The 27,698-nt window shown below is 47.3% G+C and overlaps 2 protein-coding genes across 3 annotated transcripts in view; both read left to right on the top strand.

Annotated features, from left to right (window-relative positions):
* LOC124014745 (scavenger receptor cysteine-rich domain-containing group B protein) overlaps positions 1-3,903 on the top strand; it is a 45,336-nt gene extending 41,433 nt beyond the window's left edge. For both annotated transcript variants that reach the window (XM_046329859.1, XM_046329860.1), the window contains exons 10-12: positions 1-133; positions 3,078-3,146; positions 3,358-3,903. The exon at positions 1-133 is cut by the window's left edge and continues 182 nt beyond it. In XM_046329859.1, coding sequence (XP_046185815.1) covers positions 1-133; positions 3,078-3,146; positions 3,358-3,674 — 519 coding nt within the window. In that variant the 3' untranslated portion in view covers positions 3,675-3,903. The remainder of the gene's footprint in view (positions 134-3,077; positions 3,147-3,357) is intronic.
* A 4,631-nt stretch (positions 3,904-8,534) lies between these two features.
* Positions 8,535-27,398, top strand: ywhag1 (3-monooxygenase/tryptophan 5-monooxygenase activation protein, gamma polypeptide 1). The gene is made up of 2 exons (XM_046329858.1): positions 8,535-8,776; positions 23,422-27,398. The coding sequence occupies exons 1-2, from the start codon at positions 8,690-8,692 to the stop codon at positions 24,076-24,078; spliced, it is 744 nt and encodes a 247-aa protein (XP_046185814.1). The 5' UTR covers positions 8,535-8,689; the 3' UTR covers positions 24,079-27,398.
* Positions 27,399-27,698: the final 300 nt, after the last annotated feature.

Raw genomic sequence — 27,698 nt, 5'->3', positions numbered from 1 at the left:
TACGGCTCGGGTCCCATCTTGCTGGACAACGTGGACTGTACGGGCAGTGAAATGAAACTGGAGCATTGTTTCAACCTGGGCTGGGGACAGCACAACTGTGGACACCATGAAGACGCTGGCGTTATCTGTGCACGTAAGACTGACTGGGACTATGGCAATATAACTTATTTGTCCGGATGAGAATCAGATATTGTCATTTTGATCTGCTGCAGGGAGGACTGCCACAGTAGACTGAGTAATGTTGTCCACCAGCCGTCTGGTTTCACAGCTCCTCAGAATGGAGTTTTAAATTCTATTGAATGGAAGCCTATGACAGAAGTGGATGAAAGCAAACGCTGGTTGCGATTAGCTGATCTCGATTCATCACCATCTAGCATAACCCTTGACCCCCCCCTCTACATTGTAGACTGTGGTCACAAGAACAAGCCCCACATTCACCAGACTGCTTTGGTTCGGGGCGCGCCTGGTCCAACAGCAGGAGTCACTGTGGTCACAAGAACAAGCCCCACATTCACCAGACTGCTTTGGTTCGGGGCGCGCCTGGTCCAACAGCAGGAGTCACTGTGGTCACAAGAACAAGCCCCACATTCACCAGACTGCTTTGGTTCGGGGCGCGCCTGGTCCAACAGCAGGAGTCACTGTGGTCACAAGAACAAGCCCCACATTCACCAGACTGCTTTGGTTCGGGCGCGCCTGGTCCAACAGCAGGAGTCACTGTGGTCACAAGAACAAGCCCCACATTCACCAGACTGCTTTGGTTCGGGCGCGCCTGGTCCAACAGCAGGAGTCACTGTGGTCACAAGAACAAGCCCCACATTCACCAGACTGCTTTGGTTCGGGGCGCGCCTGGTCCAACAGCAGGAGTCACTGTGGTCACAAGAACAAGCCCCACATTCACCAGACTGCTTTGGTTCGGGGCGCGCCTGGTCCAACAGCAGGAGTCACTGTGGTCACAAGAACAAGCCCCACATTCACCAGACTGCTTCACCAGACTGCTTTCACCCTAGTTGGTTCGGGCGCGCCTGGTTCACTGGGTCACAAGAACAAGCGCGCCTGGTCCAACAGCAGGAGTCACTGTGGTCACAAGAACAAGCCCCACATTCACCAGACTTCTTTGGTTCGGGGCGCGCCTGGTCCAACAGCAGGAGTCACTGTGGTCACAAGAACAAGCCCCACATTCACCAGACTGCCTTGGGTCGGGGCGCGCCTGGTCCAACAGCAGGAGTCACTGTGGTCACAAGAACAAGCCCCACATTCACCAGACTGCTTTGGTTCGGGGCGCGCCTGGTCCAACAGCAGGAGTCACTGTGGTCTCATCTTACATAATTTAGCAGACACTCTTATCCAGAGCGTCTTACTTTGGCGTAAAATGACTTGTTCAAGGGCACAGACAGATTTTTCACCTAGTCGGCTCAGGGATTCAAACCAACAACCTTTCGGTTACTGGCCCAATGCTCTTAACGGCTAGACTTCCTGCCGCCCCAATGTCGCGTCTTTAGCGCACCGCCTGGCTTGAAGTGGCGAGAGAGAAGCTGAATGGTCAATCAATCGAACAACAGTGTTACTCAGAGCGGTGGTCGTTTGCCTCGACCGACCGAGCAGGATAATGGTCACACACACACCTACACACACCTACACACACCTACACACACCTACACAGACACCTACACAGACACCTACACAGACACCTACACAGACACCTACACAGACACCTACACAGACACCTACACAGACACCTACACAGACACCTACACAGACACCTACACAGACACCTACACAGACACCTACACACACAAATCCTCTAGTCATCGCACTCAGGCACACACACTGGTCACCCCATAGTCACCATTCCACACAGTCATCCCTCTATCCTCTCCTCCTCCCTGCTGAGCTGAATTTTGGACTCTGAGGGGCAGGCCCCTCCCCCCACCTGGCAGGCCCAGAGTGCATGAAATATAGAATGGAGAAGTCAAGCCTCTCTGGGGGTAATCGGCCTCTCTGGGGGTAATCGGCCTCTCTGGGGGGTAATCGGCCTCTCTGGGGGGTAATCGGCCTCTCTGGGGGGTAATCGGCCTCTCTGGGGGTAATCGGCCTCTCTGGGGGTGATCGGCCTCTCTGGGGGTGATCGGCCTCTCTGGGGGTGATCGGCCTCTCTGGGGGTGATCGGCCTCTCTGGGGGTGATCGGCCTCTCTGGAAGCCTGCAGGCCAAACCTAAATAAGACACACAGTATAGAAAAGAAGAATAAAAATAGAGAAAGATGTCCTTCCTGTGACTAAGGTCTTCTTCATGTCAGAGAAAGATGTCCTTCATGTGACTAAGGTCTTCATCATGTCAGAGAAAGATGTCCTTCATGTGACTAAGGTCTTCATCATGTCAGAGAAAGATGTCCTTCATGTGACTAAGGTCTTCATCATGTCAGAGAAAGACGTCCTTCCTGTGACTAAGGTCTTCATCATGTCAGAGAAAGATGTCCTTCATGTGACTAAGGTCTTCATCATGTCAGAGAAAGATGTCCTTCATGTGACTAAGGTCTTCATCATGTCAGAGAAAGATGTCCTTCATGTGACTAAGGTCTTCTTCATGTCAGAGAAAGACGTCCTTCATGTGACTAAGGTCTTCATCATGTCAGAGAAAGATGTCCTTCATGTGACTAAGGTCTTCATCATGTCAGAGAAAGACGTCCTTCCTGTGACTAAGGTCTTCATCATGTCAGAGAAAGATGTCCTTCATGTGACTAAGGTCTTCATCATGTCAGAGAAAGATGTCCTTCATGTGACTAAGGTCTTCTTCATGTCAGAGTTATCAGAGCAGACCAGGTGAACCTTAGTGAACCTCTGATGATAAAGGGGAAAGAGAACCAGAGAACAAAGTTGACTTCCAGAGCCCTTGTTTTCTAATCTAACTGAATAACTGAATAACTGATCAATGGAATAACTTACTACAACGTTTTGAGGGCTCTGGTATAGATTGCTCTGATTGAACCGTATCAACAGTTGTTCTCAAGTAGATGACCACTCCCCAGGGAAACATACACAACAGACAGAAACCTCATACGATCTCCCTCTTCTTCTCTAGCCTTTCAGCCTGTTCGAGCTGGAAGAGACTTCACCGTGACAGAAACAACAACTAGACCACCAAGTGACGGTTAGTCTTCTACCTGTTCAGGTTTAGCTACATGTTCCTGGTTCAAGTTAAGGTGAAAGGTCAATACACATTCACAGCGGCATTCTTCCATAACGCATCAGTATTTCATTTGCATCTCAGGACTAGCCATGGTGTGTGGTACGTGTCTTTAGTGTTAAATGTTAATTTGCTACAGAATATGTGACTGTTTCTACCCTCTCTTTCCCTCTAGGCATGGTGAGGTTGGTAGGCGGGCAGCACCGCTGCGAGGGTCGGGTGGAGATGTTCTCGGGGGCGAAATGGGGTACGGTGTGCGACGACGCCTGGGACATGCCAGATGCCCAGGTGGTGTGTCGCCAGCTGGGCTGCGGGGAGGCTGCTGCGGCTCGCGGGGAGGCCTACTTCGGGCCCGGCAACGGCACCATCCTCCTGGACAATCTGAAGTGCAGTGGCTCCGAGGCCTCGCTCCAGCAGTGCTCACACATACCCTGGGATGTGCACAACTGTGACCATTCTGAAGACGCTGGCGTCACGTGCTCACTGTCGTGATTCCAGCAGCGATTCGCCGCCAGGGAGTCGTGGTGGGCATAACCCGGGACTTGTAAACATGATGTAAATAACAGCTCACCCCAATGCCAAATGGAAGGAAGACGACAACAAAATACATTTAAAAAAATTAAAAATAACAAAAATTAACATATGACAATATATTATTAAATATTATGATTATATATTCCTATTAAGCACCTTATAAATAAAAAAGATGATATATAAAACGCTGTACACATTTTTTGATATATGATAAACAGAGGAAAACCAAGGCTTTTAACCAACTCTGTCTCTGTCTCTGTCATCAAGGTGCTCAAAAATGTAGCTCGCATGCCAGCAACCTGGTAGTAGGTGAATTCTTTGATGGTTACGTAAGGTACATAGGCGATGCTGGTATGAGATCATACATTATTCAATGTCTAGATGATAGAGACCCCACCACCAACCTTCTGCTCACTAGCACACATACATACTGCACTACAGAAACAGACATACTGCACTACAGAAATAGACATACTGCACTACAACAACATACATACTGCACTACAGAAATAGACATACTGCACTACAGAAACAGACATACTGCACTACAGAAACAGACATACTGCACTATAGAAACAGACATACTGCACTACAGAAACAGACATACTGCACTACAGAAATAGACATACTGCACTACAGAAATAGACATACTGCACTACAGAAATAGACATACTGCACTACAGAAACAGACATACTGCACTACAGAAACAGACATACTGCACTACAACAACATACATACTGCACTATAGAAACAGACATACTGCACTACAACAACATAAACAGACATACTGCACTACAGAAATAGACATACTGCACTACAGAAACAGACATACTGCACTACAGAAACAGACATACTGCACTACAACAACATACATACTGCACTATAGAAACAGACATACTGCACTACAACAACATAAACAGACATACTGCACTACAACAACAGAAACAGACATACTGCACGACAACAACAGAAACAGACATACTGCACGACAACAACAGAAACAGACATACTGCGCTACACTACAACAACAGAAACAGACATACTGCACGACAACAACAGAAACAGACATACTGCACTACAACAACAGAAACAGGCATACTGCACTACAACAACAGAAACAGACATACTGCGCTACACTACAACAACAGAAACACTGGACTACAACAACAGAAACAGACATACTGCACCACAACAACAGAAACCGACATACTGCACTACAACAGAAACAGACATACTGCACTACAGAAACAGACATACTGCACTACAGAAACAGACATACTGCACGACAACAACAGAAACAGACATACTGTACTTCAACAAAATAAACAGGCATAATGCACTACAACAACAACAGAAACAGACATACTGCACTACACTACAACAACAGAAACAGACATACTGCACTACAACAACAGAAACAGACATACTGCACTACAACAACAGAAACAGACATACTGCACTACAACAACAGAAACAGACATACTGCACTACAACAACAGAAACAGGCATACTGCACTACAGAAACATAAACAGGCATACTGCACTACAGAAACAGACATACTGCACTACAACAACATAAACAGGCATACTGCACTACAGAAACAGACATACTGCACTACAAAAACAGACATACTGCACTACAGAAACAGACATACTGCACTACAACAACAGAAACAGACATACTGCACTACAACAACAGAAACAGACATACTGCACTACACTACAACAGAAACAGACATACTGCACTACACTACAACAACAGAAACAGACATACTGCACTACAACAACAGAAACAGACATACTGCACTACAACAACAGAAACCGACATACTGCATGACAACAACAGAAACAGACATACTGCACTACAACAACAGAAACAGACATACTGCACTACAACAACAGAAACAGACATACTGCACTACAACAACAGAAACCGACATACTGCACTACAACAACAGAAACAGACATACTGCACTACAACAACAGAAACAGACATACTGCACTACAACAACAGAAACCGACATACTGCACTACAACAACAGAAACCGACATACTGCACTACAACAACAGAAACAGACATACTGCACTACACTACAACAACAGAAACAGACATACTGCACTACAACAACAGAAACAGACATACTGCACTACAACAACAGAAACAGACATACTGCACTACAACAACAGAAACAGACATACTGCACTACACTACAACAACAGAAACAGACATACTGCACTACAACAACAGAAACAGACATACTGCACTACAACAACAGAAACAGACATACTGCACTACAACAACAGAAACAGGCATACTGCACTACAACAACAGAAACAGACATACTGCACTACAACAACAGAAACAGACATACTGCACTACAACAACAGAAACAGACAAACACATTTCCAATTGCAACTCTCATTCAGGTCCCTCCCCGTTTGCTTCCAATTACTTCAATAAACGTTTTGCAACAGAATCGGCTTCATGAAAACGATCCGGGCCTTGCTTGGATTTCAAGGTTACACATGCAGGTAACCCAGGCTGTGGTCAGTGCTGTGGTTAAGCTGTGGTCAGGCTGTGGTCAGGCTGTGGTCAGGCTGTGGTCAGGCTGTGGTCAGGCTGTGGTCAGGCTGTGGTTAAGCTGTGGTCAGGCTGTGGTCAGTGCTGTGGTCAGGCTGTGGTCAGTGCTGTGGTCAGGCTGTGGTCAGGCTGTGGTCAGTGCTGTGGTTAGGCTGTTGTTAAGCTGTGGTCAGGCTGTGGTTAGGCTGTGGTTAAGCTGTGGTCAGGCTGTGGTCAGGCTGTGGTCAGTGCTGTGGTCAGGCTGTGGTCAGTGCTGTGGTCAGGCTGTGGTCAGTGCTGTGGTCAGGCTGTTGTTAAGCTGTGGTCAGGCTGTGGTTAGGCTGTGGTTAAGCTGTGGTCAGGCTGTGGTCAGGCTGTGGTTAAGCTGAGGTCAGGCTGTGGTTAAGCTATGGTTAGTGCGGTGGTCAGGATGTGGTTATTCTGTGGTCAGGCTGTGGTCAGGCTGTGGTTAAGCTGTGGTCAGGCTGTGGTCAGTGCTGTGGTCAGGCTGTTGTTAAGCTGTGGTCAGGCTGTGGTCAGGCTGTGGTTAAGCTGTGGTCAGGCTGTGGTTAAGCTGTGGTCAGGCTCTGGTCAGGCTGTGGTTAAGCTGTGGTCAGTGCTGTGGTTATTCTGTGGTTAAGCTGTGGTCAGGCTGTGGTCAGGCTGTTGTTAAGCTGTGGTCAGGCTGTGGTTAAGCTGTGGTTAGGCTGTGGTCAGGCTGTGGTCAGTGCTGTGGTCAGTGTTGTGGTCAGGCTGTGGTTAAGCTGTGGTCAGGCTGTGGTCAGGCTGTGGTTAAGCTGTGGTCAGGCTGTGGTTAAGCTGTGGTCAGTGATGTGGTTAAGCTGTGGTCAGGCTGTGGTCAGTGCTGTGGTTATTCTGTGGTTAAGCTGTGGTCAGGCTGTGGTCAAGATGTTGTTAAGCTGTGGTCAGGCTGTGGTTAGGCTGTGGTCAGTGATGTGGTTAAGCTGTGGTCAGGCTGTGGTCAGTGCTGTGGTTATTCTGTGGTTAAACTGTGGTCAGGCTGTGGTTAGGCTGTGGTCAGTGTTGTGGTCAGGCTGTGGTTAAGATGTGGTCAGTGCGGTGGTCAGGCTGTGGTTATTCTGTGGTTAGGCTGTGGTTAGGCTGTGGTTAGGCTGTGGTTAAGATGTGGTTAGGCTGTGGTTAGGCTGTGGTCAGGCTGTGGTTAAACTGTGGTCAGGCTGTGGTTAGTGCGGTGGTCAGGCTGTGGTCAGGCTGTGGTCAGGCTGTGGTCAGGCTGTGGCTAAGCTGTGGTCAGGCTGTGGTTAAGCTGTGGTCAGGCTGTGGTTAAACTGTGGTTAGTGCGGTGGTCAGTCTGTGTTTAAACTGTGGTTAGGCTGTGGTCAGGCTGTGGTTAAGCTGTGGCCAGGCTGTGGTTAAGCTGTGGTCAGGCTGTGGTTAATCTGTGGTCAGGCTGTGGTTAAGCTGTGGTCAGGCTGTGGTTAAGTTGTGGTCAGGCTGTGGTTAAACTGTGGTCAGGCTGTGGTTAATCTGTGGTCAGGCTGTGGTTAAGTTGTGGTCAGGCTGTGGTTAATCTGTGGTCAGTGCTGTGGTTAAGATGTGGTCAGGCTGTGGTTAATCTGTGGTCAGGCTTTGGTTAAGATGTGGTCAGGCTGTGGTTAATCTGTGGTCAGGCTGTGGTTAAGTTGTGGTCAGGCTGTGGTTAATCTGTGGTCAGTGCTGTGGTTAAGATGTGGTCAGGCTGTGGTTAATCTGTGGTCAGGCTTTGGTCAGGCTGGCTGACTGACATGGTAGAGCTGCTTGGGTAGTTTGAACCCAGGAATGATGATGGGTCTTGGTGAATTTGTTCTGTAGCCTATTAGACCTGCGCTCTGCTGCTCAACATAGAGGCTAGTCAATTACTGCAACATGCTATTCTAATCAAATCAGATTGTGATTTAACATGAAAGGTACCCTAGGCTCTACAAATTCTCCCTATAGAGACCCTACGGGAAGTCTACACTAGACCTACTGTCACAGCATGTGTATGAGAATAACCCTCTCTCTAAGTCTACGAATGTTCAATTATAGGGTGTGGTTAAATGGTTTAGGATACAACATACCACCTCGATACCACTACAGCACCCGGCACAGAGTAAAAGCGTGTGATTCTAACGGTAGAATCCTATTCGTTAAGCATGATCAGGCACCGACTGTGCTCCCAATAAGGACTGTTACATCACTACACACTGACACGCCTTTTTTTCTGTCGCTGACGCAATCCAGGGAAAGTGGTAATGTTGGGGAGGGAGTGTCTCGTCCGCACGCTCAGACAGCAGGGAGCAGCTGAAGCAAGAGGAGTTCTGGTAACATTTCGCTGCATTGCTGAAAGTGACATATTATCATTTAAAACTTGAACAATTCTAGAATAGCATTGTATCAACGACAGCTAAAATGGTAGATCGCGAGCCACTGGTGCAGAAAGCCAGGCTGGCCGAACAGGCTGAAAGATATGAAGATATGGCAGTAGCCATGAAATCGGTAAGTTCTGCTTTGGAATCATATTTCTGAGTTTAATAAGCGATCATAAATATCCGCCACTAACAGTGTCATTTCCTCCCGTTTAAAATAATATTTACATTTACGTACATAATAATTGCGATGTATCTATCCTATGGCAATCATCGTTGCCTGCTTATTGTATTCCGTATTTAATTAGATGCATATTCGGTGTATTAAACATGCCCTGAAAGATCATTATTATGACAAAACCTTTATCTTGAATAAGACAGGTGATAGCCAACATATCATGCCGTTTACATTTTCGGGAAAGTGACCGGCCCATAGGTTACTACAATACATATCCGTTTTGTTTTAATCCAGCAATTGTTTGCACCACATTCGTTATCTAAATGAAAGGCATGTTTATTGAAACATTGAGTTATGGTCAAGTATTGCCTTGTAGTATAAAGTGGCTGTCAGATGAAGGAAACAAAAACTGAATGCGGACTGTTTGATCTTGGGGCGGTGTCTTTTTTTGCCAGGCTGCTTTTTAATCAGCTAGACATCATGGCAACAATGATGGGGAGTAATAACGGATACATCATCTTGCTCTGGCGATGAAACCTGTTTGTTTAATTGTTGATCTAACTGAATTAATTGGGAAACGGATAATATTGGCAAGGAGAGGCAGGGGAAGCTTCGTGTAAAATGGTGTGCTTTTGGGTAGACACCAGAGAGAACAAGCAATTCAGTGGTACTGTAGCCTTACTTTAAGCTACTGTTTAAGAGTGACATGGTTGGAGGTAGGGATGGCTCAATCCCCTGATTGTGATACTGGTCTCTAACCATGACAATTTCCCGCGAAGATCCATTTTTATTAGTCCCATCTAACATTGTGAGGAAATACATTTACGCACCACACACAAAGTCAGTAGCACGCGCTGTGTAGAATAAAGCAAACGTTGGCTGACTGTTGTAGCCTATATAGATTTTCGCAAAATACAACGTGTCCGTAAAATATCATGCTGGGAACGTGAAACGTGGGTGGTAGCAGAAATCCTTCCAGAACGTTCTTTGGTTGTCCTATTGCAGTGGAGGCAGACTGGAGCGTGTTCGAATGGTCGGAATGGTTCTGAATTCCATCTCTAAGATAACCGGCATTGTTGCAGCCAATGCTGTATCATTGCATCTTCCTCGACCTCGTCACAAGGAAGGCAGGCGTAGCAGGTACTTGTACGAGGCGTGTCGCAGAATGTGCCAAGGTGCAGTACCCGTATTGCACCATTTCGGGAATCGGACTCAGCACCTTTTAAAAAAAAATCATTGGCCTACTATTCCGACATGCATAGGGGCTTGATATAATCAGAATGATGATATTGACTACTCGGTGTATAAACACTAGCGGAGATAGTGGATGATATTGACTACTCGGTGTATAAACACTAGCGGAGATAGTGGATGATATTGACTACTCGGTGTATAAACACTAGCGGAGATAGTGGATGATATTGACTACTCGGTGTATAAACACTAGCGGAGATAGTGGATGATATTGACTACTCGGTGTATAAACACTAGCGGAGATAGTGGATGATATTGACTACTCGTGGGAGATAGTGGATGATATTGACTACTCGGTGTATAAACACTAGCGGAGATAGTGGATGATATTGACTACTCGGTGTATAAACACTAGCGGAGATAGTGGATGATATTGACTACTCGGTGGATAAACACTAGCGGAGATAGTGGATGATATTGACTACTCGGTGTATAAACACTAGCGGAGATAGTGGATGATATTGACTACTCGGTGTATAAACACTAGCGGAGATAGTGGATGATATGGCCAGGTCAGTAGGTGGTAGCGGTCCCTGGCCTGGGATGTATGTCCAATGTGGTAGCCTATCTCTTATCCTTATCCTGACCAAACAAACATGAAGGTACAATCTACCCAACACAGTAGGTTGGTGGTACCTTAATTGGAGAGTATGGGCTAGTGGTAATGGCTGGAGCAGAATCAGTGTAATGGTATCAAATACACCAAACACCCTTTTATTATGATTATTATGAATATTATTATTAATATTATTCAACCACGCTGGTAATCTCTGAACATTTAAACATCTTGGCCATGTTCTGTTATAATCTCCACCCGGCACAGCCAGAAGAGGACTGGCCACCCCTCATAGCCTGGTTCCTCTCTAGGTTTCTTCCTAGGTTTTTGGCCTTTCTAGGGAGTTTTTCCTAGCCACCGTGCTTCTACACCTGCATTGCTTGCTGTTTGGGGTTTTAGGCTGGGTTTCTGTGTGGGGTTTTAGGCTGGGTTTCTGTTTGGGGTTTTAGGCTGGGTTTCTGTGTGGGGTTTTAGGCTGGGTTTCTGTTTGGGGTTTTAGGCTGGGTTTCTGTTTGGGGTTTTAGGCTGGGTTTCTGTTTGGGGTTTTAGGCTGGGTTTCTGTACAGCACTTTGAGATATCAGCTGATGTAAGAAGGGCTATATAAATAAATACACTTGATTTTGGTTTCCAGGTGATTGATGCCATTCCATTTGCTCCGTTCCAGCCTTTACTATGAGCCGTCCTCCCCTCAGCAGGCTCAACTGACACCCAGTAGTATATTCGGTCTCTATTACATCAATAGAATAGAGAGGGAAGAGAGGACAGCAGGCTATTCACCTTAATGGCTATATTCACCTCTGAGGAAATGCTCTGTCACAGACTACTAGTCCATAGAGGGCATGGCATATTTGCCTTTTTTATTATGATTTATTTAACTAGGCAAGTCAGTTAAGAACAAATTCTTATTTTCAATGACTGCCTAGGAACAGTGGGTTAACTGGTCTAGGAACAGTGGGTTAACTGGTCTAGGAACAGTGGGTTAACTGGTCTAGGAACAGTGGGTTAACTGGTCTAGGAACAGTGGGTTAACTGCCTGTTCAGGGGTAGAACGACAGATTTGTACCTTGTCAGCTCGGGGATTTGAACTTGCAACCTTTCGGTTACTAGTTCAACGCTCTAACCACTAGGCTACCCTGCCCCCCACCCCACCCCCCAATTGCCTTGAACAGGGTGCTCTAATGTTGTCACTAAGCAGTCACTGTACTACACTGTAATAACACAGACACAGAGTCCATTGCAGAAGCTGGCTGTAGTATTAGCCAGCAAGTCAGCCAGTCAGTATGTGATGTAAAGGAATCATGTTCTCCAGGGTTAAGGTCAGTATGTAATGTAAAAGAATCATGTTCTCCAGGGTTAAGGTCAGTATGTAATGTAAAGGAATCATGTTCTCCAGGGTTAAGGTCAGTATGTAATGTAAAGGAATCATGTTCTCCAGGGTTAAGGTCAGTATGTAATGTAAAGGAATCATGTTCTCCAGGGTTATGGTCAGTATGTAATGTAAAGGAATCATGTTCTCCAGGGTTACATAGCAGGTTAGGAGAACTAATGTGGAAAGCTAGGATAATTCATGTGGTAGGTTAGGTGAATCAGCGTGGCAGGTTAGGGGAATGAGGTTAAGGTTAGGAACAGGGTTAGGGTTAGGTCTAGCTACAATTTACATTTACATTTACATTTAAGTCATTTAGCAGACGCTCTTATCCAGAGCGACTTACAAATTGATGGTACTGTTGTCAACAACTGTTGTCCCTGACGCAAAAGAAATGGCCACAGACGAATAGTGATCATTGATGGAGGTAATTTGACATCAAGAAACGCCGATAACTGCCCCACAGCATTCCCCAAAGTCAGTCCTAACCCCGCCCCCCCCAGGGGCACGTTTTTGTTGTTGCCATAGCACTACACAGCTGATTCCAATGAATTAAAGCTTGATGAAAAAATCCTGGTCTAGCAGGTTGCTTTAGGACCGGGTGGTGGTAATGTCGGGAGGGGGGGGGGGGGCAGGACTGGGTTTTGGGAAATCCTGGTCTAACAGGTTGCTTTAGGACCATGTGGTGGTAATGTCGGGTGGGGGGGGGGGGTCCTCCCACCCTCTAAATTGAGGCTGTCTCAGAGAGGGGAACCCTCATCCTAGCCTGACTACTCACCCTAAATTCTTCCGCTGCCCTGTCTTTCTCTACATACTTTAATCTGAGACTGCTCTGTCGTTCTCTACATACTTTAATCTGAGACATCATTGAAGTTGTTTGTGGTGACATGAAGGGTGTTGTATAAAAACAAAGTCATCAGTGATTGGATCATCTCCAACCAATCAGAGAATCAAAGCCAATGACAAATAATCAGTGATTGGATCATCTCCAACCAATCAGAGAATCAAAGCCAATGACAAATTTTCAAAACGGCACTTTACCCACCTACGTGTGTTCAGGCTCTGACTCAAACCAACTCATCGGTTTCTGGACCAATCACACGGCCCCAAAAGTGTTCGCATTCAGTGAAGGGTCAGGGAGGCTCCCAGATCCAGACTCATTGCAGAGAGGAAACTAACATCCATACGCATAGCATAGCGTTTGGCCGGATCAAGGTAGCCAGGCAACCCCCATCCTTATCCTTATGCCTCAACCCCCATCCTTATCCTTATCCCCCATCCTTATCCTTATGCCTCAACCCCCATTCCCATCCCCAGCCCCCATCCTTATCCTTATGCCTCAACCCCCAGCCCCCATCCTTATCCTTATCCCCCATCCTTATCCTTATGCCTCAACCCCCATCCTAATCCTCATCCCCCATCCTTATCCTTATGCCTCAAACCCCATCCTAATCCCCATCCCCAGCCCCCATCCTTATCCTTATGCCTCAACCCCCACCCCCAGCCCCTAACCTTATCATTATGCCTCAACCCCCATCCTAATCCCCATCCCCTAACCTAATCCTTATGCCTCAACCCCCATCCTAATCCCCATCCCCCTAACGTTATCCTTATGCCTCAATCCCCATCCCCCATCCTTATCCTTATGCCTCAACCCCCATCCTAATACCCATCGCCAGCCCCCATCCTTATCCTTATGCCTCAACCCCCATCCTAATCCCCATCCCCAGCCCCCATCCTTATCCTTATGCCTCAACCCCCATCCTAATCCCCATCCCCTAACCTTATCCTTATGCCTCAACCCCCATCCTAATCCCCAGCCCCCATCCTTATCCTTATGCCTCAACCCCCATCCTAATCCCCATCCCCTAACCTTATCCTTATGCCTCAACCCCATCCTAATCCCCATCCCCCATCCTTATCCTTATGCCTCAACCCCCATCCTAATCCCCATCCCCTAACCTTATCCTTATGCCTCAACCCCCATCCTAATCCCCCTTATCCCCCATCATTATCCTTATGCCTCAACCCCCATCCTAATCCCCAGCCCCATCCTTATCCTTATGCCTCAACCCCCATCCTAATCCCCAGCCCCCATCCTTATCCTTATGCCTCAACCCCCATCCTAATCCCCATCCCCTAACCTTATCCTTATGCCTCAACCCCCATCCTAATCCCCATCCCCTAACCTTATCCTTATGCCTCAACCCCATCCTAATCCCCATCCCCCATCCTTATCCTTATGCCTTAACCTCCATCCTAATCCCCAGCTCCCATCCTTATCCTTATGCCTCAACCCCCATCCTAATCCCCATCCCCTAACCTTATCCTTATGCCTCAACCCCCATCATAATCCCCATCCCCAGCCCCCATGCTTATCCTTATGCCACAACCCCCATCCTAATCCCCACCCCCAGCCCCCATCCTTATCCTTATGCCTCAACCCCCATCCTAATACCCAGCCCCCATCCTTATCCTTATGCCACAACCCCCATCCTTATCCCCATCCCCAGCCTCAATCCTTATCATTATGCCTCAACCCCCATCCTAATACCCATCCCCAGGCCCCATCCTTATCCTTATGCCACAACCCCCATCCTAATCCCCATCCCCCATCCTTATCCTTATGCCTCAACCCCCATCCTAATCCCCACCCCCAGTCCCCATCCTTTTCCTTATGCCTCAACCCCCATCCTAATCCCCACCCCCAGCCCCCATCCTTATCCTTATGCCTCAACCCCATCCTAATCCCCACCCCCAGCCCCCATCCTTATCCTTATGCCTCAACCCCCATCCTAATCCCTAAACCAGCCCTCATCCTAATCCCCAGCCCCATCCTAATCCCCAACCCCAGCCCCCATCCTTATCATTATGCCTCAACCCCCATCCTAATCCCCAGCCCCCATCCTTATCCTTATGCCACAACCCCCATCCTAATCCCCACCCCCAGCCCCCATCCTTATCCTTATGCCTCAACCCCATCCTAATCCCCAACCCAGCCCCCATCCTAATCCTCCAGCCCCATCCTAATCCCCAACCCAGCCCTCATCCTAATCCCCAGCCCCATCCTAATCCCCATCCCCAGCCCCCATCCTTATCATTATGCCTCAACACCCATCCTAATCCCCAGCCCCCATGCTTATCCTTATGCCACAACCCCCATCCTTATCCTTATGCCTCAACCCCCATCCTTATCCCCATCCCCAGCCTCAATCCTTATCATTATGCCTCAACCCCCATCCTAATACCCATCCCCAGGCCCCATCCTTATCCTTATCCTTATGCCACAACCCCCTCATCCTAATGTGTAGATCAGTTGGTAGAGCATCGCTAATGCCAGGGTAGTGGGTTCCCCAGGCCCCACCCATCCTATGTATGCACACATGACTGTATCCTTTGGATAAACCTGCTAAATCCCCATTATTATTATTATTATTATATATTATTATTATATTATCCCCACCCCCAGCCCCCATCCTTATCCTTATCCTCACCCCCATCCTAATCCCCATCCCCATCCCCATTCCCCATCCTTATCCTTATGCCTCATCCAAACCCCCCCCCATCCTAATCCCCACCCCAGTCCCCATCCTTATCCTTATGCCTCAACCCCATCCTAATCCCCACCCCCAGCCCCCATCCTTATCCTTATGCCTCAACCCCCATCCTAATCCCCACCCCCAGCCCCCATCCTTATCCTTATGCCTCAACCCCCATCCTAATCCTAAACCAGCCCCCATCCTTATCATTATGCCTCAACCCCCATCCTAATCCCCAGCCCCCATCCTTATCCTTATGCCACAACCCCATCCTAATCCCCACCCCCAGCCCCCATCCCCCATCCTTATGCCTCAGCCCCCATCCTTATCCTTATGCCTCAACCCCCATCCTAATCCTTATGCCCAGCCCCCATCCTTATCCTTATGCCTCAACCCCATCCTAATCCCCATCCCCAGCCCCCATCCTTATCATTATGCCTCAACCCCCATCCTAATCCCCATCCCCAGGCCCCATCCTTATCCTTATCCTTATGCCACAACCCCCATCCTAATCCCCAATCCCTCCCCCAGCCCCATCCTTATCCTTATGCCTCAACCCCCATCCTAATCCCCAGTCCCCATCCTTATCCTTATGCCTCAACCCCATCCTAATCCCCACAGAGACAGCCCCCATCCTTATCCTTAGCCAGAACCCCCATCCTAATCCCCACCCCCAGCCCCCATCCTATATCCTTATGCCTCAACCCCCATCCTAATCCCCACCCCCAGCCCCCATCCTTATCCTTATCCTCAACCCCCTCTCCTAATCCCTAAACCATCCCTCATCCTTGTGACCCAGCCCCCATCCTAATCCCCATCCCCAGCCCCCATCCTTATCATTATGCCTCAACCCCCATCCTAATCCCCAGCCCCCATCCTTATCCTTATGCCTCAACCCCCATCCCCAGCCCCCATCCTTATCATTATGCCTCAACACCCATCCTAATCCCCAGCCCCCATCATTATCCTGATGCCACAACCCCCATCCTAATCCCCACCCCAGCCCCCATCCTTATCATTATGCCTCAACCCCCATCCTAATCCCCAGCCCCATATCCTTATCCTTATGCCTCAACCCTCATCCTAATCCCTATCCCCAGCCCCATCCTTATGCCATAACCCTCATCCTAATCCCCATCTCCAGCCCCGATCCTAATCCCCATCCTTTTGCCACAACCCCCATCCTAATCCCCAGCCCTCATCCTAATCCCCATCCTTATCCTAATGCCACAACCCCCATCCTAATCCCCAGCCCTCATCCTAATCCCCATCCTTATCCTAATGCCACAACCCCCATCCTAATCCCCATCCTTATCCTAATGCCACAACCCCATCCTAATCCCCACAGAGACAGAGACAGACAGAGACAGACAGAGACAGACAGAGACAGACAGAGACAGACAGAGACAGACAGAGACAGACAGAGACAGAGAGAGAAAATGTATGGTTATATAACAACAAAGAGCTACTTCAACCCCCTCCCCTGACACACACACACACATCCTCACACATCCTCCTTTCTCTGGTGTGTGTGAGAGATGGAGGAAAAGAGAAGAGAGTGTGAACCAGCCATCCTCTCACAGCTCGTGTGACGTCAGGTAGCGCACGCCGTCTCGGTGCTCTGCAGCCTGAGCGGAGGAGAGGGTCTGCAGGAGAGATGTCACTTTAGCTTAGAGATAAAGAGGGGAAACAAGGTAGTGAGACGAGAGAAAGGAAAGTAAGGGTGAGAGAGATGGGGAGAGAAAGAGAGAGGTGGTGGGTGTGAGAGATGGAGAGAAAGAGAGAGGTGGTGGGTGTGAGAGATGGAGAGAGAAAGAGAGAGGTGGTGGGTGTGAGAGATGGAGAGAGAAAGAGAGAGGTGGTGTGTGTGAGAGATGGAGAGAAAGAGAGGTGATGGGTGTGAGAGATGGAGAGAGAAAGAGAGAGGTGGGTGTGAGAGATGGAGAGAAAGAGAGAGAGAAAGAGAGGGGGTGGTGTGGGTGAGAGATGGAGAGTGATGGGTGTGAGGTGAGAGAGATGGGGAGAGAAAGAGAGAGGTGGGTGAGAGAGAAGAGAGAGGTGGGGAGAGAAAGAGTGGTTGTGGGTGTGTGTGATGGAGAGAAAGAGAGAGGTGTGGTGGGTGTGAGAGATGATGGAGAGAGAAAGAGAGAGGTGGTGGGTGTGAGAGGTGGAGAGAGAAAGAGAGAGGTGGTGGGTGTGAGAGATGGAGAGGGAAAGAGAGAAGTGGTGTGTGTGAGAGATGGAGAGAAAGAGAGAGGTGGTAGGTGTGAGGTGAGAGATGGGGAGAGAAAGAGAGAGGTGGTGTGTGTGAGAGATGGAGAGAAAGAGAGAGGTGATGGGTGAGAGATGGGGAGAGAAAGAGAGAGGTAGTGGAGAGATGGAAAAAGAGAGAGGTGGTGTGTGTGAGAGATGGAGAGGGAAAGAGAGAGTGGTGGGTGTGAGGATGGAGAGATGGGGAGAGAAAGAAGAGGTGGTGAGGTGTGTAAGATTGAGAGGGTAGTGGGTGAGAGATGGAGGAGAAAGGAGTGGTGGGTTGAGAGATGGAGGGAAAGACCCATGGTGGGTGTGACGTGGAGAATGGGAGAGAAAGAGAGAGTGACTGTAAGTCGAGAGATGGAGAGAAAGAAGAGGTGGTGGTTGTGAGAATGGAGAGTGGCTAGAATGGCATATATTATTATTTATTAGAGATGGAGAGAGAAAGAGAGAGGTGGTGGTTGTGAGAGATGGAGAGAGAAAGAGAGAGGTGGTGGGTGTGAGTGATGGAGAGTTGGGGTGAGAAAGAGAGAGGTAGTAGGTGTGAGTGATGGAGAGTTGGGGAGAGAAAGAGAGAGGTAGTATGTGTGAGTTGGGGAGAGAAAGAGAGAGGTGGTAGGTGTGAGAGATGGAGAGAGAAAGAGAGAGGTAGTAGGTGCTAGTGATGGAGAGAGAAAGAGAGAGGTAGTAGGTGTGAGAGATGGAGAGAAAGAGAGAGGTGATGGATGTGAGAGATGGAGAGAGAAAGAGAGAGGTAGTAGGTGCTAGTGATGGAGAGAGAAAGAGAGAGGTAGTAGGTGTGAGAGATGGAGAGAGAGAGAGGTGGTGGGTGTGAGTGATGGAGAGATGGAGAGTTGGGGAGAGAAAGAGAGAGGTAGTAGGTGTGAGAGATGGAGAGAGAAAGAGAGAAGTGGTGGATGTGAGAGATGGAGAGAGAAAGAGAGAGGTGGTGGGTGTGAGGTGAGAGATGGGGAGAGAAAGAGAGAGGTAGCAGGTGTGAGAGATGGAGGGAGAAAGGTGGTGGGTGTGAGAGATGGAGAGAGAAAGAGAGGTGGTGGGTGTGAGTGATGGAGAGTTGGGGAGAGAAAGAGAGAGGTAGTAGGTGTGAGAGATGGAGAGGGTAGAACCGCCAGAGAGAGAATGTGATGGGTGTGAGAGATGGAGAGAGAAATAGAGAGGTGATGGGTGTGAGAGATGGAGAGAGAAAGAGAGAGGTGATGGGTGTGAGAGAAAGAGAGAGGTAGTAGGTGCTGTGTGAGTTGGAGAGAGGTAGTAGGTGTGAGAGATGGGGAGAGAAAGAGAGAGGTGGTGGGTGTGAGAGATGGAGAGAGAAAGAGAGAGGTGGTGGGTGTGAGAGATGGAGAGAGAAAGAGAGAGGTGATGGGTGTGAGAGATGGAGAGAGAAAGAGAGAGGTGATGGGTGTGAGAGATGGAGAGAGTAGTAGGTGCTAGTGTGGAGAGAAAGAGAGGTAGGTGTGAGAGATGGTGAGAGAAAGAGAGGTGTGGGTGTGAGAGAATGGAGAGAGAGAGTGATGGGTGTGAGAGATGGAGAGATGGTGAGAGAAGAGAAAGAGAGGTGGTGGGTGATGAGAGTTGGAGAGAGAAAGAGAGAGGTGGTGGGTGTGAGAGATGGAGAGAGAAAGAGAGAGGTGGTGGGTGTGAGAGATGGAGAGAGAAAGAGAGAGGTGATGGGTGTGAGAGATGGAGAGAGAGAGAGGTGGGGGGTTTGAGAGATGGAGAGAGAAAGAGAGGTGATGGGTGTGAGAGAAAGAGAGAGGTAGTAGGTGCTAGTGATGGAGAGAGGTAGTAGGTGTGAGAGATGGGGAGAGAAAGAGAGAGGTGGTGGGTGTGAGAGATGATGGGTGTGAGAGATGGAGAGAGAAAGAGAGAGGTGGTGGGTGTGAGGGATGGAGAGAGAAAGAGAGAGGTGGTGGGTGTGAGAGATGGAGAGAGGTGGTGGGTGTGAGAGGTGGAGAGAGAAAGAGAGAGGTAGTAGGTGTGAGGGATGGAGAGAGAAAGAGAGAGGTGGTGGGTGTGAGAGATGGAGAGAGGTGGTGGGTGTGAGAGGTGGTGGGTGTGAGAGATGGAGAGAGGTGGTGGGTGTGAGAGGTGGTGGGTGTGAGAGATGGAGAGAGGTGGTGGGTGTGAGAGATGGAGCTGGCCACTAGCGAGTCATCTAGCCAGAGGGGAAGGTTGGGATTGGCCAGATGTAGGAGGAGGGGAAGATAAGTTGTTTTGACATTGAAGGTACTTTATCGATGAAGGAGTGTATTGTTATTTATCCTTATTTCACAAGTTAAGTTGACTGTTTTACAGAAACAACCTGGGGAAGAATGAGCCAATAGGAAGCTGGAGATGATTTGGTGGCCATGATGCTGTGAAGGACAGATTGGGAACTTAGCCAGGACACCAGGGTTAACACCACTACTCTTACAATAAGTACCATGGGATCTTGAGCCAATAGGAGCTGGACCTGATGCTGTGAAGGACAGATTGGGAACTTAGCCAGGACACCAGGGTTAACACCACTACTCTTACAATAAGTACCATGGGATCTTTAGTGACCTCAGAGAGTCAGGACACCAGGGTTAACACCACTACTCTTACAATAAGTACCATGGGATCTTTAGTGACCTCAGAGAGTCAGGACACCAGGGTTAACACCACTACTCTTACAATAAGTGCCATGGGATCTTTAGTGACCTCAGAGAGTCAGGACACTCGTTTTAACATCCCATCCGAAAGACAGCACCTTACACAGGGCAATTTCCCATTCATTGCCCTGGGGTATTGGGATCTCCACAGACTAGAGGGAAGAGGGCCCCCTACTGGACCTCCAACACCACTTCCAGCAGCATCTGATCTCCCATCCAGGGACCAAACAGGACCAACCCTGCTTAGCTCCAGAGGCAAGCCAGCAGTGGGATTCAGGGTGGTAAATGCTGCTGGCAGGGTGGTAATGCTGCTGGCAGGGTGGTAATGCTGCTGGCAGGGTGGTAAATGCTGCTGGCAGGGTGGTAATGCTGCTGGCAGGGTGGTAATGCTGCTGGCAGGGTGGTAATGCTGCAGGCAGGGTGGTAATGCTGCAGGCAGGGTGGTAATGCTGCAGGCAGGGTGGTAATGCTGCAGGCAGGGTGGTAATGCTGCTGGCAGGGTGGTAATGCTGCAGGCAGGGTGGTAAATGCTGCTGGCAGGGTGGTAATGCTGCTGGCAGGAAGAGTTAGGTGTGAAATCAGTATTTATGTCTATTAATGTTGTCCGTGTGTTTGAGGATAGGCATATACCTGTGAGGGGTACTAGGATCACTCACTACTCGTAAAGCACCCTAGGATCACTCACTACTCATAAAGCACCCTAGGATCACTCACTACTCATAAAGCACCCTAGGATCACTCACTACTCGTAAAGCACCCTAGGATCACTCACTACTCATAAAGCACCCTAGGATCACTCACTACTCATAAAGCACCCTGGGATCACTCACTACTCGTAAAGCACCCTAGGATCACTCACTACTCGTAAAGCACCCTAGGATCACTCACTACTCGTAAAGCATCCTGGGATCACTCACTACTCATAAAGCACCCTAGGATCACTCACTACCCATAAAGCACCCTAGGATCACTCACTACCCGTAAAGCACCCTGGGATCACTCACTACTCGTAAAGCACCCTGGGATCACTCACTACTCGTAAAGCACCCTGGGATCACTCACTACTCATAAAGCTAAATGTAGAGTTTTTATTATTAAAAAACATCAAATACCATCAAATATCGTCATAAATTTGGAAACAATAAAATTATATGATATGTTGGCCCTAATATCACCCATGGTTGGGTCATTGCTTTCCAAGTTACTAAATGTTAACTTTGTCTGTCTTTTTTGACAAGACATTTCAGTTCAAGTGATACGTTGCCGTTCATCTGCCAGCACTGGAAAATGGCAATATATACCCTAAAAGGTTAGTGTGCTTTTACGTTTGGCTGTAAACTGTCAAAATCAAACCGCAGAACTGTAGATTTGTTTTCACGGGATCCCTCAGGCAACAGGCCAAGAACACTGCAAAGCACCTTAAAGCAAGCAACCGATCAAGTGGGCTTAACTCTGTGCTTTTTTTTTTAAAGATCACCAAAATCTCTCTAGTTTAGGAGGTTTAGAATATAACTCGTTTTTTTTGTGTGTGTGTTTGTCTATGACAAACACATTCAGTAGGGCTACCACCAGACAAAGAGGGACAAAGAGGGCTTGGTGTGAACTATAAAGTCACTACCAGGGCCCCCATGCTCTGGCAGTGGAATCAAGGCCCTGAAACAGAGGGTCTGTGGCCCAAATGGGACTCTAATCCCTATATAGTGCACTACTTTTGCCCAGAGCCCTATGGATGCCATTTGGAACACAGTCGAGTAGTAGGCTTTATATCCAGAGCAGAGGGGTTAAGTATGTAAAGATAGCTGTGATGCGTGCTACACTGCATGGTCTCCTCTCTGTGAGGGTATACAGAAGTTAAACCCGGTAGTCAGACAGACACAGGCCTGTGCAAACAAAACAAGCTTTCAGAGCAGGAGAAAGCCAATGAGCAGCCAGGGACATGACGTCAGCTTACGACAGATAGGCGGGGGGGTCCAGCTCCGGCCTGAAGCTGTTGGATGCCATGACAGTCAGGGATCACTGCTGTAGAAGATCATCAAATCAAATCAAATCAAATGTATTTATATAGCCCTTCGTACATCAGCTGATATCTCAAAGTTAATAATAGTAAGGCAGAACAGTTGAAACTGGAGCAGGAGCATGGCCAGGTGGACTGGGGACAGCAAGGAGTCCTCATGTCAGGTAGTCCTGGGACATGGTCCTAGGGCCCAGGCCAGTTGAAACTGGAGCAGCAGCATGGCCAAGATCATGGGAGTTATCCCACCTCTGACCTCTATCGTTGTGTGAATCATCATGAATGACTAACTGTGCATTCCAATAGTTTTCCAATAGTTTTCCTGGTTCAGTATAGAGTATGTTATCTTGATTTTCCTAGCTACCCTCGCTGCTGTGCAACTCAATATGTCTTTGTTTATCATGACGAGCTTTGTAGGTTATATCAATATAAAACGTTGTTTCAGCCAATAAGGGAACACATGGTAAAATGAACATATGGCACGGCCAAGTTTTCAAATCTGCCAATAGAAGTCATTTACAAGATTTAATTTTTTTTTTTTTTTTTAATTTTACCTTTATTTAACCAGGCAAGTCAGTTAAGAACATATTCTTAATTTCAATGACGGCCTAAGAACAGTAGGTTAACTGCCTGTTCAGGGGCAGAACGACAGATTTGTACCTTGTCAGCTCGGGGGTTTGAACTCGCAAACTTCCGGTTACTAGTCCAACGCTCTAACCACTAGGCTACGCTGCCGCCCCAAGAACAGTATTTTTATATTTATAATATACCGTTTACCTTAGAACAGTATTTTATTTTTAACAGTATAAAAATACTGTTTTAATGTAAACTGAATATTGAAAATATGAAAATACTGTTTTAAGGTAAACTGGATATTATATATATATATATATATATATATATATGATAAAACTGCAACACCGAGCCATTCCTGTTCCTATTTTTCCCCTCTCTGTCTCCTAGGTGACAGAGTCGAACGAGGCCTTGTCCAACGAGGAGAGGAACCTGCTCTCTGTGGCCTATAAGAACGTGGTGGGGGCGCGGCGCTCGTCCTGGCGCGTCATCTCCAGCATCGAGCAGAAGACCTCGGCGGACGCCAACGAGAAGAAGATGGAGATGGTGCGCGCGTACCGCGAGAAGATCGAGAAGGAGCTGGAGACCGTGTGTCAGAACGTGCTCAACCTCCTGGACAACTTCCTGATCAAGAACTGCAACGAGACGCAGCACGAGAGCAAAGTGTTTTACCTGAAGATGAAAGGCGACTACTACCGCTACCTGGCCGAGGTGGCCACGGACGAGAAGAGGGTCGGCGTGGTGGAGTCCTCTGAGAAGTCCTACAGCGAGGCCCATGAGATCAGCAAGGAGCACATGCAGCCCACCCACCCCATCCGCCTGGGTCTCGCCCTCAACTACTCCGTGTTTTACTACGAGATCCAGAATTCACCTGAGCAGGCCTGCCACCTGGCCAAGACCGCCTTCGATGACGCCATCGCTGAGCTAGACACCCTGAACGAGGACTCCTACAAAGACTCTACCCTCATCATGCAGCTGCTACGAGACAACTTGACACTGTGGACGAGCGACCAGCAAGACGACGAGGGTGGCGAGACCAATAACTAGAGAGTCCCTAAAGAGACCTCCGTGTCCTGTTTCAGCCAATACACACAACACGCCCACACGCCCACACGCTCACACGCTCACAAATGACAACAAACAAAAATGAAACAGTTCTTAGAAATGTTAAAATGTTGGCTGGTGGAACTTTGGTAGCCACTTTTGCTGATGATACAGCAGCTGCAGTTCTTTATTTTTCCCAAAGAATATAAAAAGTGAAGAAACAATTTAATTAAAAAGAGGAGTAGGAGGGGAGATGAGTTTAGTTTCTAGTATAGTTTAAAAAATAATAGATAAACCCCTCCCTTCTTGATTGCCTCTGCAACTTGTCAAAACACCACTTGAGAATGAAGAAGGTCTGTGGTCAGTCAGTGAGTCAGTCAGTGAGTCAGTCAGTGAGTCAGTCAGTCAGTGAGTCAGTCAGTGAGTCAGTCAGTGAGTCAGTCAGTCAGTCAGTCAGTCAGTCAGTCAGTCAGTCAGTCAGTCAGTCAGTCAGTCAGTCAGTCAGTCAGTCAGTCAGTCAGTCAGTCAGTCAGTCAGTCAGTCAGTGAGTAGAGTGTGGCTGTTGCGTTAGAGACGACACCCTCACGCTGGCATGGAGACCGGGGAGGGCGGATGTCGTTAGCTACATGAAGTGGAGCTGCTTATTTAACTTATGTGGTAAGGGAGGAGGAACATTCAAAAGTGTAAGGGGAGATCGACGCTTATGCAAAAATTAAATTAATATATAGAATATTTCAAAAACAATTATAATAATTAATCACCTCGCAAAAAAAAGAGTTTCAAACAGTTTCCTGATAGGGTGAAAGAGATATCGTATCTCTAGCCAGAAACCTCAGACTTACCAACATGGGAATCCAGAAGTATGCCTCACACTGTAATGGTAATCGTTGAGCGAAGTCAGATATTCTTTGTGGTTATTGAACATAACCCAATGTTTTGTTGCCATGATCTCAGCAATTGGTTTGAACCCAGTCATCTAGAGTACTGTAACGAAAGCAGGAGGAAGCAGACAGTACAGTCCTCTCATGCACTGATACGCTACACAGTCATCTAGAGTACTGTAACGAAAGCAGGAGGAAACAGACAGCCAGTACAGTCCTCTCATGCACTGATACGCTACACAGTCATCTAGAGTACTGTAACGAAAGCAGGAGGAAACAGACAGACAGTACAGCCAGACTTATTGTTACTCACCCCTTACCGAGGTTGTCAAGGGTGCCATATTATGAGAATATCAAAAATATGCTAATACAATGAAAATGAAAACGCCCCAAATTAAATTATTTTGTAGAGGGGATCATTTGATATCGTAAGGCAACATAATTTTTGCCCTAAATTAAGGTACATTTATGTTTACAATAATTACTTATTGTAGATCTCTGAAATGACACAGTTGACTGGAACCACGCGCTCCACGATACACCTTTCTTTTGGGCGCTGGCCAATATATAAAACAGTTGTTTTTCTTCTTTCTGTTAACCTTTTTAATTGTCAAGAAATACATTTGCCTATCATACTGTTCCCTGAGTGTAAAACGATACCTGCTCATACTGTTCCCTGAGTGTAAAACGATACCTACTCATACTGTTCCCACAGTGTAAAACGATACCTGCTCATACTGTTCCCTGAGTGTAAAACGATACCTACTCATACTGTTCCCTGAGTGTAAAACGATACCTACTCATACTGTTCCCTGAGTGTAAAACGATACCTACTCATACTGTTCCCTGAGTGTAAAACGATACCTGCTCATACTGTTCCCTGAGTGTAAAACGATACCTACTCATACTGTTCCCACAGTGTAAAACGATACCTGCTCATACTGTTCCCTGAGTGTAAAACGATACCTACTCATACTGTTCCCTGAGTGTAAAACGATACCTACTCATACTGTTCCCTGAGTGTAAAACGATACCTACTCATACTGTTCCCTGAGTGTAAAACGATACCTGCTCATACTGTTCCCTGAGTGTAAAACGATACCTACTCATACTGTTCCCTGAGTGTAAAACGATACCTACTCATACTGTTCCCACAGTGTAAAACGATACCTGCTCATACTGTTCCCTGAGTGTAAAACGATACCTACTCATACTGTTCCCTGAGTGTAAAACGATACCTACTCATACTGTTCCCTGAGTGTAAAACGATACCTACTCATACTGTTCCCTGAGTGTAAAACGATACCTACTCATACTGTTCCCTGAGTGTAAAACGATACCTACTCATACTGTTCCCTGAGTGTAAAACGATACCTGCTCATACTGTTCCCTGAGTGTAAAACGATACCTACTCATACTGTTCCCTGAGTGTAAAACGATACCTACTCATACTGTTCCCTGAGTGTAAAACGATACCTACTCATACTGTTCCCTGAGTGTAAAATGATACCTGCTCATACTGTTCCCTGAGTGTAAAACGATACCTACTCATACTGTTCCCTGAGTGTAAAACGATACCTGCTCATACTGTTCCCTGAGTGTAAAACGATACCTGCTCATACTGTTCCCTGAGTGTAAAACGATACCTACTCATACTGTTCCCTGAGTGTAAAACGATACCTGCTCATACTGTTCCCTGAGTGTAAAACGATACCTGCTCATACTGTTCCCTGAGTGTAAAACGATACCTGCTCATACTGTTCCCACAGTGTAAAACGATACCTGCTCATACTGTTCCCTGAGTGTAAAACGATACCTGCTCATACTGTTCCCTGAGTGTAAAACGATACCTGCTCATACTGTTCCCTGAGTGTAAAACGATACCTGCTCATACTGTTCCCTGAGTGTAAAACGATACCTGCTCATACTGTTCCCACAGTGTAAAACGATACCTGCTCATACTGTTCCCACAGTGTAAAACGATACCTGCTCATACTGTTCCCTGAGTGTAAAACGATAACTGCTCATACTGTTCCCACAGTGTAAAACGATACCTGCTCATACTGTTCCCACAGTGTAAAACGATACCTGCTCATACTGTTCCCACAGTGTAAAACGATAACTGCTCATACTGTTCCCACAGTGTAAAACGATACCTGCTCATACTGTTCCCACAGTGTAAAACGATACCTGCTCATACTGTTCCCTGAGTGTAAAACGATAACTGCTCATACTGTTCCCACAGTGTAAAACGATACCTACTCATACTGTTCCCTGAGTGTAAAACGATACCTACTCATACTGTTCCCTGAGTGTAAAACGATACCTACTCATACTGTTCCCTGAGTGTAAAACGATAACTGCTCATACTGTTCCCTGAGTGTAAAACGATACCTGCTCATACTGTTCCCTGAGTGTAAAACGATAACTGCTCATACTGTTCCCTCATACCTACTCATACTGTTCCCTGAGTGTAAAACGATAACTGCTCATACTGTTCCCTGAGTGTAAAACGATACCTGCTCATACTGTTCCCTGAGTGTAAAACGATACCTGCTCATACTGTTCCCTGAGTGTAAAACGATACCTGCTCATACTGTTCCCTGAGTGTAAAACGATAACTGCTCCAATATTCTCCATATTATAATACTGTGCATGCTGGTGACGTATTTACCTACAGTAACCTGACTGCGTTACTATGAACTTATACTGTAGACGTGATGTAATTCATATGAACATGAA

This window comes from Oncorhynchus gorbuscha, linkage group LG02 (genome assembly GCF_021184085.1).
Source record: "Oncorhynchus gorbuscha isolate QuinsamMale2020 ecotype Even-year linkage group LG02, OgorEven_v1.0, whole genome shotgun sequence".
NCBI lineage: Eukaryota > Metazoa > Chordata > Actinopteri > Salmoniformes > Salmonidae > Oncorhynchus > Oncorhynchus gorbuscha.
This window is presented reverse-complemented; position numbering and strand designations above follow the sequence as displayed.

What these genes read in the sequence shown, in the direction of transcription:
- ywhag1 (XM_046329858.1), top strand. Translation starts at nt 8,690, where the DNA reads ATGGTAGATCGCGAGCCACTGGTGCAGAAAGCCAGGCTGGCCGAACAG. An exon ending in TGGCAGTAGCCATGAAATCG is followed by an intron (nt 8,777 to 23,421) that starts GTAAGTTCTGCT and finishes TCTGTCTCCTAG; the next exon opens with GTGACAGAGTCGAACGAGGC.